Raw genomic sequence first — 14,017 nt, 5'->3', positions numbered from 1 at the left:
GGAGCAGTCTGTTCCTGAAGGACTGCACCCCGTGGAAAGGACCCACGCTGGAGCAGTTCATGAAGAACTGCAGCCCGTGGGAAGGACCCATGTTGGAGAAGTTTGTGGACAACTGTCTCGCATGGGAGGGACCCCACACTGGAGCAGGGGAAGAGTATGAGGAGTCCTCCCCCTGAGGAGGAAGGAGCGGCAGAGACAACATGTAATGATCTGACTGCAACCCCCATTCCCTGTCCCCCTGCACTGCTGCAGGAGGAGGAGGTAGAGAAAATCGGGAGCAAAGTTGAGTCCGGGAAGAAGGGAGGGGTGGGGAGAAGGTGTTTTAAGATTTAGGTTTTATTTCTCATTATCCTACTCTGATTTTGATTGGCAATAAATTAAATTAATTTTGCCCAAGTTGAGTCTGCTTTGCCCATGACAGTAATTTGTAAGTGATCTCCCTGTCCTTATCTCAACCCACGAGCCTTTTCTTATATTTTTTCTCCCCTGTCCAGCTGAGGAGGGGAGTGATAGAAGGGCTTTGGAGGGCACCTGGCATCCAGCCAGGGTCAACCCACCACAGACTGTCAAAAAAAACTTTAGTAAAGAAATCTTGTTATTAAAAACCTAGTTTTTGAGAACATTGGGCAGAAAAAAACAATACAAGCCCATTAAATGGACATAAAGTTTGTTTGAATAACAATCTCTTATGTTTTACTTTAAGATAAACTAAAACCAAATTAGTCAATTCTGGTGCACCCTAAGAATAATTATTAAAACAAGTAACAGTTTTCTTAAGAATTGATTCATAACTAAGTATGAATCATAATGATGTATTTCTCAGTACTGAAAGTGTGTTTGCATTCTCCAGTAAAATCTACACTAAGTTGTATGCCAATATTGAGTATGTATCTCAATATTTTAAGATATAGAACTGCTTATTTAGGGTTGCCCAAAGAGCTTTATTCTGTCATAATGCCATCATGATGGCTACGTTGTCTTATGTCATCTCATATTAGGTTAAAGGTGCAAAAACATTACAAAGCTTCCTTGGTTTTCTTCTCCAGACAAAACAGTGGTCCTTAAGTGTACTTTTCCATAAATAAGTTCAGAGCTCTTTAAACTTACTCGTATTTTTCAGTAGTGTCTGGTTTTGAGGTGCAGCTCTGTGGCACTCTAAAATACTAAAAGAATTAAAATAGTCAGTAATATGGATGCTATCCTACTCCCTATCTAGTCCAGTACGTCACCAAACAGTGCCTCGGGGTAAGGTACAGCAACACAGACATGATAACATACTTCAGAAAAGCTCTTTAATCCTGCTCTCTAGAAAAAATTTTGAAAGTTGTTTTTCTTCATTTTTTTTTCTCTCAAGAACTCAACTTCTCTATCAAACTTTATAACCTAGGTCTTTTAATCCAATCTGACCTCTGTTTCTTACCAAATTCATGCCTCAGTGTCACCTAGCTGCTCTGTCAGGTCATAATTTTTAAGGTACTCATCTCTATCTCTAACAACAGCTTGTATCGGGGAAGAAAAAGGAAGTAGGTAAGTGAGCAGAGGTGAAGAGTTAAGTATAATCAAAAACATATACACGATTTGAAAATGGTTTTATCATCAGCTTCAGTTTTCTATATTAACACTGTAACTGGAAGGAAACACATTACTTCTGGTTCTCACCTTTTCTCCATGATTTTTTCATCCTGCCTTCTCTGATCAATACAGCTACTGAATCTCAGAAGGAAAATTCAGATTAAGGGTCTTTGTTTATTTTATGTAAAATATAACATAAATATACTTAGCAGGTATTTATGGTTAAGATTTTCGACCAGAGAAAACAATGAATAATAGCTCTTTCGAAATAACTTTCATTGCTCTGAAAATAACTCATCTCACAACTACCTTTACCAAGAAGCACCTTCTACTCACCTCAAACAAAATAAAAAGTGCTGTTCTGAGGGACAGTAATTTGGACCTATTACAAGTCAGTGGCTGCCTTTACACAGGCAACAAGACATTTCCTTTCAAAAAGGATATTTCTTACAGGATTCTTGATGGTACGCACTCTTCATGTTCTTTAGAATAAGTTTTCAGTTTTGAAGAGAGGACCAGAAAACTGCCACTGATCTTCAGAATCATTTCTTTAGCCAATCCATGATTTTTCACTGTTTTAATACTTAAAATACTTTTTGAAAAGTTTATGTGCTTCTCTTGACATCATTCAGGGAAAGAAAAAGCCTGATACAAGTACTACCTTTCTTAAATGACATTTAAAAATTAAAATTGTAGATTGTAGCTGACTTGTTTGTCAGTTCTCAAAAATTTACATCGAAAGAGCAACTGCCATGTTTCCAGAAAGGGGATACTCTCCATATCCTTCACTGGTCAGCAAAGAACCAAGCTGCTCAAGTTCAGAACTGAGCCTTCCCCATAGGACCACAACTGCTGCTACCGAAGTAGAAACCATAGTTCAAGATAAGCAGTTCTTTTATGAAACACAGTGCACATTCAGATTATTGCAATAGGAAGACTTAGATGAATAACTTGTTGATGTTTATGCAAACACAAGGCCTATTTTGTAAGCAACACATTTATGCCTTTAGGAATACATAGACTTAACATAAGGAAATGCATCCACTGTATAAGTACTACATCTGTGCTACTGCTTATTTGTAAACAAATAATGCTTAATAAAACAATGCTCTATAATGTGGTCTTCTGGCAGAGCTCTGCATTGACAGACAAGATTCTTAAATTCAATTCCATGCTTTCAGGCTGCAGATTTTGAAGTGCTTCTGTGAACAGTTTAATCATTCCAACAAGACCTCACTGAATTATAGTGGGGAAAAATAGAGTAATTCTTAAGATTTCAGTAAGAACTATGGAGAATGCTACCATTACATGTATTTCAGGTTTTTGGGCTAGGCTTTTCTTCTTTCTTCTTTTTTTCTTTTTTTTGGGGGTTTTTATTTTTTGTTTTGGATATGTTGTTTTCTGGTGGTTTGGTTTTGGCTGGTCGGTCTGTTTGAGGTGTGGGTTTTTTTAAATACAAAGGGATGCCTTCCTATCAGTTTGTGGAATTGCAAGCAATGAATTTACAGATTATTTTATCATTTTCTTTAGTCATCAGCACATTACAGTAGGCATTGCACTAAAATGCATCATTTCATCCTTCTGAAGTTTTATGTATCACTGTCTTCACAGTGTGAGAGGATCAAAACTGGTCACAATTACATCTTTTATGCATCCTCTCCATAGTTTCATAAGACAACTGATGATTCAGATGCTCTAGGAAGCTCCAGCTTTAATGCTGCAACAGGTTTCTTCCAACTTATCTGTGATATACCCTGAAAAAGCACATTATTTGATAATATTGTGGCCAATATTCACACATCACTTGTGTTAAAAGGTCCGTATTGTGTATCTGGCTGACAGGTGACAAAAATGCCAATTAATGCTTGTTACTTTTGCTATGTTTGCATCTGAATGCCACTCTAAAAATATTACAGGAAGTGAAAGTTACTTAAGCAGAAATCAAAGACAAAACTAACACTTTTTGCTACCAGAGTCAAAGCAGCAGTTTCATGCAACAAAACTTGCTGTTAGCAGTTCCATCCTCCCATCCTTGCTAGGCAAAGTGAGGTAACAAATGTTAAAGATGTATTACCTTCAGATGGCAACAAAGGACCAACCTTTAAACATATCTTTTTACACTGCTTAATTTATTCACATACTTATTTATAACTGCATATGATCACATATCCCACAGGATAGTTGGGAGGTACCTTATTTTGTTAGGCAAACATAATTCACTTTTCCGTCTCGCCCACATCTACATGGTTATGATGACTTTTACAAATATCTTATCACAATCCTAGTATCAAAACACTGCAACCCCAAAACGAGAAAACCTATCAAAATAACCGCATCACCCCATACAAACACACCCCAATCAGCACATTACCAGGCATTACTGTGGTGTTGTTTAAGTAGCAAAAAGCAACCATGTCCTTCCTTGCCAAAGGCTCACCATTCCTAAACCCACTGCCGATATACCAACTACTAAAAGATCCCAGCCTAATTCCTCTTGGGCCTCAATTCTGTTCTAAAATCCATGGATTAGCAATGGCCAAACTGCTACAGGATGCAGTTCTAAAGTAAGGTTATATCCATATTATCTTCAATCAACAACATAATTTATCACCACAATCAGCAGGCCAAGAAAAACCACCTTCCAAAATACAAAGCAGACCAAAAAAAAGGATAGTTTATAAAAGGTGATCAAAAAGTTAACACGAATGTACGAAAGACCTGTAAATACATGTGATCTGAGCAATCTAATGCTTTGTAGCTATAAAAGTTTATTTAAGAAATTACTGTTTACTTTAAACAGTTTTTATTATCCGAATAAATGTAGAACTTTGCTATGATTACAAAAATGTAGCATGCAGTTGCATCTGCCCTTCAGTACTTTATTTTAAGCCTGAGTCAATACAACTTTGTAATCATAATTAATGTCTTATAATTTCACAAAGTAGAAAATGAGAATGCTTTCTTCGGAATTATTATGTGTGTTCAAAAAAAAAAATTAGATGACTTCATAACAGCACAACAGCAGAATTGTGTTACAGGAGGCTTCCTAACCGACTTTTCAAGAAATCTTGAGTCCTTGTACCTCAGATACCAAAAAAACCCCAAAACACCCCCCCATACACTTCTTTCGCATAACTTCAGCAAACACACGAGGCGTATGAGCACTAGATTAAAAGAAACCCCCAAACCCATAAATGCTGAGCCTTGAATCTTGTTAACATCATTACAGTTATATTCTACAACAGTTGCAAGAAGAGGAAAATTACTACGAATTAACAACAACAATTCCTATATTTAATGTTATTTAAAAATCAAAGCGTTACCTAAGGCAATTACCTTGCAGCCTTTTAATATCTACAGGGAAAAGCCTAAGGGAAAATAATTGACTTTGCTAATTTCACCCTTGGCAATTATAAAATAGCTCTGCATTTCATTACGACTACAGAATTTCACATCTAATTGTCAGCCCCGAGAGAAGCACAGAGATAAATGCATCATAGACAAGCTTAGACAAGAGTTTAAACAGCACAATAAAATTATCTTGGTAGCAGTGGTTTCAGTTCATGTTAAAATCCCCTTTAGTTTAAATTCTAGTCTATACAACAGCTATACATGTCTATAGAGGTTATAGCCTACCATGGTCAGTACCACGTACAATATAATGCTGCTAATTCCATTAGACAATTTGCTGAGCTACCAAATAAATGCCAGCAAAAAAGCACTACTGTGATTTTTACTTTTTACATCAAAGAAAACAAAACATTTTGAAGGAAAAAAGTCACAGTTATTTCACACTGCTGAAAAACAGATGCCAGATTTGAAAATTCGTCATTTACAAAAGAATAAATACAGTATGTTTAAATCATTGCACCTGTCAAGAGATTTCTATAGTTTGTACTTCAATTTTTCTAACTTTGCTAGTAGGGTTAGACATATGAAAAAGAATAATTTACTAAGTCAATCAGTTTCCATAATGGCATCCCACTTATCGTATGTAGAAGCTATGAAAGTATTTAGATGTCAGAAAAATGAAAAAAAGTGCTAAAATGTTTTGGCAGAATTTTCCAACATGCAGTATAATGATTGCTTAAAAAAAAAAAAAAAAGTATTTCTTTGCACTTGTGCTTCACTGTAGGCTTGTTTCCTGGCAAGTCTTCAGGGATTATACATTGCTGCTGCAATACTTAATGATGTACTAAATGCAAAGTAATAGCTGCTACATTTTATAAAAGTTTCCTCTTATGCTGAGACAAAAAATTGATGTAGGGTTAAATTCTTTGGTCTGTCTTGAGAATCTTACTAAGTACTGAAAAAAAACCCAAATCATATACAAAACAACAATAATTAGTAAAATCAATTGTACCCCATTTTGGTTATGGTGTAACTAACATTTTGCACTATTTAAAACTTTTTTTTAATACTTACTACCAGTTATCACCATAATGGCTTAACCCACTATTCCAGCAGATTGACATGTAATTTTCTGTCTCTTCTCCTGAATTTCAGCTCTATGTTACAAATGATACCACTTTTGAGAGAAACTGTCACAAATGATCAAAGCAGTATAGACATACTCAATTACCATCATGAGGAGCTTTAGCATGAGGATCTAAAAACAACAGACTCTTTAAGCTCAGGATTAAAATTGTCGATTATTGACAATTGCACGCATGACAAACATTTATTTTACATTATGATATGGCAGCAATCTTCAGACAAATAAAAAGTACCCCTGCAAAGAAGAACTGTCCTCTCTTTCCACTGGAAGAGCACACCAAGCTCTTCAGCCACACACGTAGTTGGGTGTTACACTAGACTGGCACAGGGATGCCCAGGAATCTCTCTCCGCTACGGGAGGTTTTAAGAACAAGCTAGACAAACATGTGTCAAGAATGATTTGGTGTAGCTGATCCTGTCTGGGGAAAAGAAGAACCAGCTACAAGAGATGATCTCTTAAGGTCTCCATCAGTCTCATTTTCTAAGATCATACATATATCCAATTCATTTGTCATGAAAAACATTTCCCTGTAAAGTTTCAAACAGTTTGGCTGAGCAGCTGGATTGCAGCTGCCCTTTAGAAGCCACGTTAATAGGACAATCCAATACTCAGAGGTGTCCAAATGCCTAACAAAATAATTTCATTAAGAGTAAAAAGTCACCTGAGCACTGTGTAGACAAAGAAATGAAGCCTTTCCCCCCAAGAATTGCCTAAGACAGACAAACCTTTCACAAAGCACAAGGTAAAACAAAATAACAAATCAAACATGTCTTCAGCTGGCAGTCTGCCAGAGATGATGTACTCTGACATGTCATGAGAATGCCACTGCATATAGGCTAAAGTCACCAAATTAAACACTCATCCGTTACTATCTATGGCTATGCTGTTTCAGAATGTATACTAAAAGCCTCACCACAGTAATTCTATAGGACAGTGGTAAACATGTTCACAGCAGCAGCAGCCTGTCAATCCATCTACAGCTACAATGTAAGTATGCTGATTTTTAAAGGATGTTCCATATATACATACATATCACAACTGATGATTTTTTAAAGGACCTCTCTTTTGGAAGACTCACGTACAGTTACTTGCTCTGGCAGTAGAAGAATTTTTTTCTTTTTACCTTGGTATTCTGCAACTGCGCAAGGCTTGTGCAAGCATTTGCTAGAAGAAAATCTCCACTCAAAACAGCCATTTTGTTTCCAAACTGCATATCCTTCAGCGGGCCATCACACGACTTGAGCTCACCGATATTCACTATTCCACGATGCACCAGAAAGGCAGTGTGGATCAGTTCCGTAATCTCAGCCAGACTTCTTTGACTGAAAGCAAAGAAAAAGTACAATTATTTTTGATGCTATGAATAAAATATAGATTCTTGGGGGGGGGGGGGGGGGAACCCCCACAACTGCATGTGCTAAACAGATATCTCATGAATTATCATGTAGCTCTTCTACGTACTTCTAGAAACCACAACCAGGAGGTGTTAAGCACAGAGAAATATCACTATTTCCAGGTAAGCCGCAAGTACCACAGGTTCCATTTGGAGGAATGCTGTCCTTTGTTTGAACGCCTTCACAAAAAAAAGCTAAGTAATCAATACAGTCCTCATGCTGCTTTCTTTTTTTGTTTTGTCTTCTAGAAGCTTGAGGGACACTGACATGAAGAAAATGCCAAGCAGAAAGTACTGATGGGAAGGAACAAAGGACGTATCAGCATGGGACTCTTAAGCAAGCTGATCCAAAAACTGTAAGAATGCTGCAGTCAATGACTGCTCAAATTAGAGTTAAATTAATAACAGGATACCTTGCAGTTCAATAATACCAAGGGGGAAGGGCGTAGGGGGGAGAGGAGAAACAGCTGAACATTTTAAATCTGTGTACTAATGATGTTTCACTGGCTGTTTTAGTCAGAAGAACTAAAGGTGACTATCCAGCAAAAGGGCAGTCCCAATTTTATTTAGATGGAATAAGAAGTGATTTGTAAACCTAACACACAGTGTGCTACATTCTGAATTTAGGGCATTCAAATCCCTGTGAGAGGCTTGCCCTCTATTTATTTTCATTTTTTGGAAAAGACATGAGAAGAGTCATTAGCACAGCCCTCCCCTCCCCTCCTCCCGCAATTCAAGCCTGTAGCCCCCAATACTTCGCAACTGTCACTCCAAGGAGCCCAGAGATGTAACCTTAGCTCAGAACAACAACAGGGCGATGAACAGACATTATAACTGAGCAGGGACAAGCGGAGGGGGGAACAGAGCAATGCACTGGATCACCCTCTTAATGCTGCAAACCTAGATAGACACAGGCTCGCCTCTTAGGAAATCTTCAGCACATTTACATCTTTTCTGACTCAAGCAGTTCCCTTTATGTCATGGAGACTTCACATATGAGTGAAACCACAATGCATGCTGTCAACTAGACAGATGACTGAAAGGCCTTAAAGTCCAAATTAAATTGCAACCTAGTACAAAGGCATGTTATGCTGCCTGTGCTTATTCAAAAGTGGCCAAGCACTGATTCACTGAGTAGCCAAACTGCTCCATACCTTCACATATGCATATACCTGCTGATACATGCTTAGGTTAGATTCTGCCTCAGCACTGGCACAGTACTGAGTAAATTCATACTGTTTCCTCTGGACAGTACAGATGTACTGCACCCACCCCGAACGATATTGATCTAAAGTAACCTTCTGACCCAAATATATCTGACCTGTGAAGAGCCCCAGCAGCAAATGTTTCAGGCCAGTGATCCGTGACAATTAGCAAGCGAGAAGAGCCACACAGCCTAGGCAGGCATGCAAAAGGTAGATGAGCTGGGAGGAGAGGATAAACAGAGGTTCCCAATGTATTTTGTCACACACAAAAAAACTAAGTTATTTTAAAAGCTGCCTTTATAATTCACAATTTTTGCTCCCTGCAGAGAAAAACAATCTGAAAACAAACCAGCTAGCCATTCTCCATGTAGACAACAAAATTGAAGGTTGATGCTGTTTTTCAAAGAGGCGAGGGAGAAACTCACGCAACCTACAGCCTCAGTATTGTAATCACGCTTGGCTCGGCTCTAACAAAGGGTTAATAAAATTTCAAGCTCGGAGAAAAAGACTAACAAGACATCCCGATGCTCCTGCTGTCATTGTCAGGGCAGCCCTTGGAGGAAACGTCCATATCAATTCGGTTTATCAGATGGACAGCTGATCAACATTAAACAGACTTGCTCTGGGCAGATTGAGCCGAGCTACCTGTTATGAATAGCAATGAGAGCCCTCTGCTCCCTGCTGCCGAGCTCTGCCATTTCCGACTGCTGCAGATCCCAGGACATATGGGGATCCCTAGTGACGAGCACATAAAGCTGCAGCTAACTCAAGCGATGGCTCATTTCCCCCAGCTGAAAGCAGGCATTAATATCCTGAGGAGATCAGGCCTGCCTCTGTGACCCCCAACTATCGAAGCAAAACAACAACTGTCCTATTTCTTCATTTAATAAGCTTTTGATGAAGGAAATCAAAAGCCCCTCTGACTTCAGCATTGCTCTTCATGAAAAGGTTACACAAATACATCAGTGTCATGCTTTCCAAATGCTCTGGATCTGGATGTTTCATTTCTTTTTCTGTAATCCGTTTGTTCTCCAAAAGGTATCCATATTATTTCTGCTAACGAGAACCACATTAGGCAGATAATCTGCATCCAGTTCTGATCTTACACACTGCTCTTCCACCCTCTCTCTCTAGCAACCTAAAAATCTAAGAACCAAAGCTACTGCAGAATCCCAGGCAAGAGATTTATATTTTTTTGTGCTAACTCCAATAATACCCAGGCACAACCAAGAAGTCCACAGTGCTGCTACGGATACTGGAGGGTTCTTGACATGACTCTGTAAAACATCCAACACAAACCTCCCCACTGTTATTAAGTTGCTATTGATTGGCTAAAGCAATACTATATACCGCTTTCTCGATCTGAAGCACAATTCTGTGATTAAATAATTTTGTATTTGAAAGCAGCTAATCCCAAAATACAAAAAATTAATGTTTATGCAATGCTGGCCTTACAACAACAGATGACAGAGTACAGAAGTGGAAACAAGAGGGCAACAGGATTACGAACTCCTACTGCTTTCACCCTGTTTCCGCTCCAGAGACCATGTTCACAGAACAAAGAAGCAGTTGCCACAAGAATTACTTACATAGCAAGGTAGTACTGAGAAAACAGTCAACATTTTTAAAATGCACTAAGTCTCTAAATGGAAGCAGGATATGAATAAGGAACGCTTTTTCACAAAATGCCAAAATACTTCCATCTGTCTTTCACGGCCTTCGCCACCAAAGGAAAAACTCCCTGCAAACCACCACCCACTGCCCCAGAGACTCCATTTACAGGCATCACGTTTCAAGAGATGATACCATTTTGAGCTCCACACATCCCTTAATCTCCTTTTCTTTCTCCCCTTCCAAAAATCAACCCCTGTGCAGTAATGTTGTTCCAAAGAGGGTGGTACAGAGGCTTGGACAGTACCTGGGGGACCTTTACTAAGAAGTTTTGATGGGTTACAGTCAAACAGGCACAAGTTCCACTGTTAGATGCGTTATTTAAGCAGAGTTAATTGTGAAATACAGCCCCTTCTCCCCTCCTCAACTAAGAGGATACCAGAATGGTTGAAGTTGGAAGGGACCTCTGGAGGTCATCTGGCCCAACCCCCCTGCTCAAGCAGGGCCACCTAGAGACAGTCGCCCAGGACCATGTCCAGGCAGCTTTTTAATATCTCTAAGGATGGAGACTCCACAACCTCTGTTTCTGTAAACAGGACAACAGGACATATTGGCTCATTGCCCTTTCAAGTCAATTACTATCTACCACTTCAGTGAATAATTTTCCCCCAGGTCTCCCAGTCTTTGTCGAGATCCTCAGACTTGTTCCTGGCTCTCCTCTTTTTTCACCCTACTATTTACTTCATGAAAATCTGAATTCACAGATGTTTCTTGCCTGTTGCATGTAAAAGGGAGCAGCATGTAAGTTGCCTCTTGTTTTTCTGCTCTTGACTCATTGTTCCTGCACTTTTAGTACCAGCGTAAGTAACCTAAATCTCTGTAAAATGCGTGCTAGAAAGTATCCCTTAGCTGCAACTGCCACCCTGGAAAGGACAAAGGAAACAGTAACTTCACAAATAATTAAAAAACTCTTCAGCAAGGTCAATTGGAGCTATATTGACTCTAGGACTACCAAACACCAACTTGCAGGAAAATACTAGAAAAATGCAAAATTAAGTTATATAGACAATTAGATCCTACAACAAGAAAATCAACTGCAATTTCTACTCTTCCTCTTTGTTCCCCTCCCCCAATGAAGTCACACAGATCTTTGACATTCAAGTATGTTCTGGTGAACTTTGATAAACCGCTGAGCGGACTTCAAGAAATCTTTTGTATCTGCCTTTATAAACTAATGCAGTAGCTGCAATGCCAGGAATACCAGTTTTGTAGAAAACCCACACTCATACAAGTACCACATCTATAGAGAAAAAAGAAGAACTAATGGAGAAACTTTGTAAATATGCTTCTATCTCAAAAAACGCATTTCACAATTTTGTTTGGGATTAAAATTCCCTATTTGTATGCCTGGGAGTCTGCCTCATCACAGTATCACCATTACTAATGGTCTTATTACAGAGATGAACATCTCATACAGATTTCAACAGAAATTTTAAAACCTACACAAAACTATATGAAATGGCAAGGGGGATTGGCAAAATATTGAAACAAAATTCTGTGGAAACAAAATAGGTTTTGATAGGAAATTTCCTATGCAACCTTTTAAAATGAATTTTGCAGTGTTCCTTCCTGTCATCCTGAACTCCCTCTTCGTTGTTTGTGTTATCTTTAAAGGCTTGCAGCTATGAAACATTAGCCAGTACAATCTCTAAAAAGAAATAATAGCATTTTGCAAAACATATGATAAAATAGAAACATTAAATACCTCAATTGTATCGCTGTGAACAAAAGAGTACTTCAGCTTAAATACTCCTTTGCAATACTTGCAATGGAAACTCAAGCTCTCAGTAACAGCAAGAAAACTTGAGTCAGTTTACTTTTCATTACCAGCTAACTGTCAGAAATACACTGGCCCTCTCAAAGGATGTTAGGTTATGCAAAGAACCATTTAATAATCTAAAATGTTAATAGTAGGCATTTCACAGTAGTCCGTTTCACAGAAACGGGCCAAAGACTTATATTAGCCACTAAAATACATATTCTAAAAATTTCAGCAATGAAAGCAACTGCAATGAACAAAGACAATGAAATTGATAAATCAAAAATTCTTTAAGAACTCTTATCATTGAACCTTTGAATTAGTGACTAACAGTATACACCCAAGATCTGAACATTTCCTCTGTGACTGTCAACCCAATAGCTTCCCTTCAAAATGCAAAGGATTAATTTGAATGAATAGCCTTGCATTCAGGATTTTAAAAAAAATAATTAAAAAAACGTTAAAAAATGCCAGCATCTATTCCAGTTTAGTGACAACTATAATAATCTATATATACCTACGATCTGAAAAATGAAATATTCTTTAGTGGAAAATTACATATGAAAAAGCATTAACTAAGGAATTAAAGAAATAATCTTAAGCACAGACGAAGTATTTGGGCAAAACTTGGTATTTTATTTTACTTTTTGTAACCAATAAACAGAAAGAAAAACTTTTGTAAAGGCAAGAAGGTGCATACGCTAAATTCAAATTCAACCTGTATGCTCTGGCCATTGTGCTGCACCGAGATAACCCACTTAGTTACACAACAAGAAAGGGCAGTGATTTTTACAGTTCTTTTTTTCCATTCACTTGTCAAAGTCAATGCCATGGATAATAAAACCATGATTAAAGGAACAATGTACAGCGAGTAACAAATAGCATCATGGTGATAGAAAGTCTCATTCTCATCTTCTGTGTATAGTCTCTTTTACAAGAAATTAAAGGCGGGGGGAGGTGTTTAAATCAGTCAAGATGTGTGGCAGGTCCCGTGGTTTCACTAACAGGAAAAATGTTCAGGATAAAGCAGCAGACTTAAGCACAGTACCAAATATTCATTGCATGACCATGACTCATGTATCTGTTATCCAGCAGAAAATATCTACCCACTGCTACCCTTTAACAAGGTCAGAGACTAAGACTTCTGTGGTTCCTCCTATCTTGCTCACTAAGCTACTGTAAGGGGCATCTTCCACCTAAGGGACAAATGAAGTTGAAAGACATCAATTCTATGAAGTGTATTGAGTATGCTGTTTAATTGCATTCCTGTCAATCAATTTATTTTTAAACTGGCTACATATCTTACCTCTTCCAACTCCTTCCCTTCCTAGCATCACAAAGTTTTTGAAGTAAAACTTCTACCTGTAGTCCTTCATGTATTTTTCCTTCTTTATTCTTGAAAAGATCTTGAAAAGAAAAATATTCCCAGCCTGGAAGCAAAAGCATCCATTCTGGGAAGCAGGTGAGAGAATCTAGACAAAGATCTGGTGAGAATCACTACCCCAAGTTCAGTTTAAAAAATAAAGTGTTAATCAGAGAAGCCAGCAGAAGAATACCACCAGCATCTGTAAGTCAAACTGATTTTTCCAGGACTTGGAGATAGACATGCAGGCTGGGACCAATAAAGAAGAGAACATCAAGAGGAAGCCTGCACAGTAAGAAGTATCTAACCATTGTACGATCCAGAAAACCAGTGACAATTCAGCTGAGTGAACAGATCGGGAGCAGGCGGGCTGGGCTGACAAGGTAAGAATCCAGATACACTCGCTGTAAAGACAGTCCCTGTCATTTTAGGGCTTTTATAGCAAGCAGGATGCAGAGGACATTTTGCAAGGGACAGGTATTAAAAGAACATCTGCATTGCTCAAACCGGATGTGAGACGTGGTAGGAAGCCTAGCTATGTTCTTTAAGCCCCATA

General features: G+C 38.3%; 1 protein-coding gene across 2 annotated transcripts in view; it reads right to left on the bottom strand.

Annotated features, from left to right (window-relative positions):
* Nucleotides 1–14,017, bottom strand: part of PDSS2 (decaprenyl diphosphate synthase subunit 2) — a 122,742-nt gene that overhangs the window by 39,471 nt on the left and 69,254 nt on the right. For both annotated transcript variants that reach the window (XM_059833837.1, XM_059833844.1), the window contains exon 3: nucleotides 7,194–7,392. In XM_059833837.1, coding sequence (XP_059689820.1) covers nucleotides 7,194–7,392 — 199 coding nt within the window. The remainder of the gene's footprint in view (nucleotides 1–7,193; nucleotides 7,393–14,017) is intronic.

Source organism: Gavia stellata, chromosome 2 (assembly GCF_030936135.1).
Source record: "Gavia stellata isolate bGavSte3 chromosome 2, bGavSte3.hap2, whole genome shotgun sequence".
In the NCBI taxonomy this organism is placed as follows: domain Eukaryota; kingdom Metazoa; phylum Chordata; class Aves; order Gaviiformes; family Gaviidae; genus Gavia; species Gavia stellata.
This window is presented reverse-complemented; position numbering and strand designations above follow the sequence as displayed.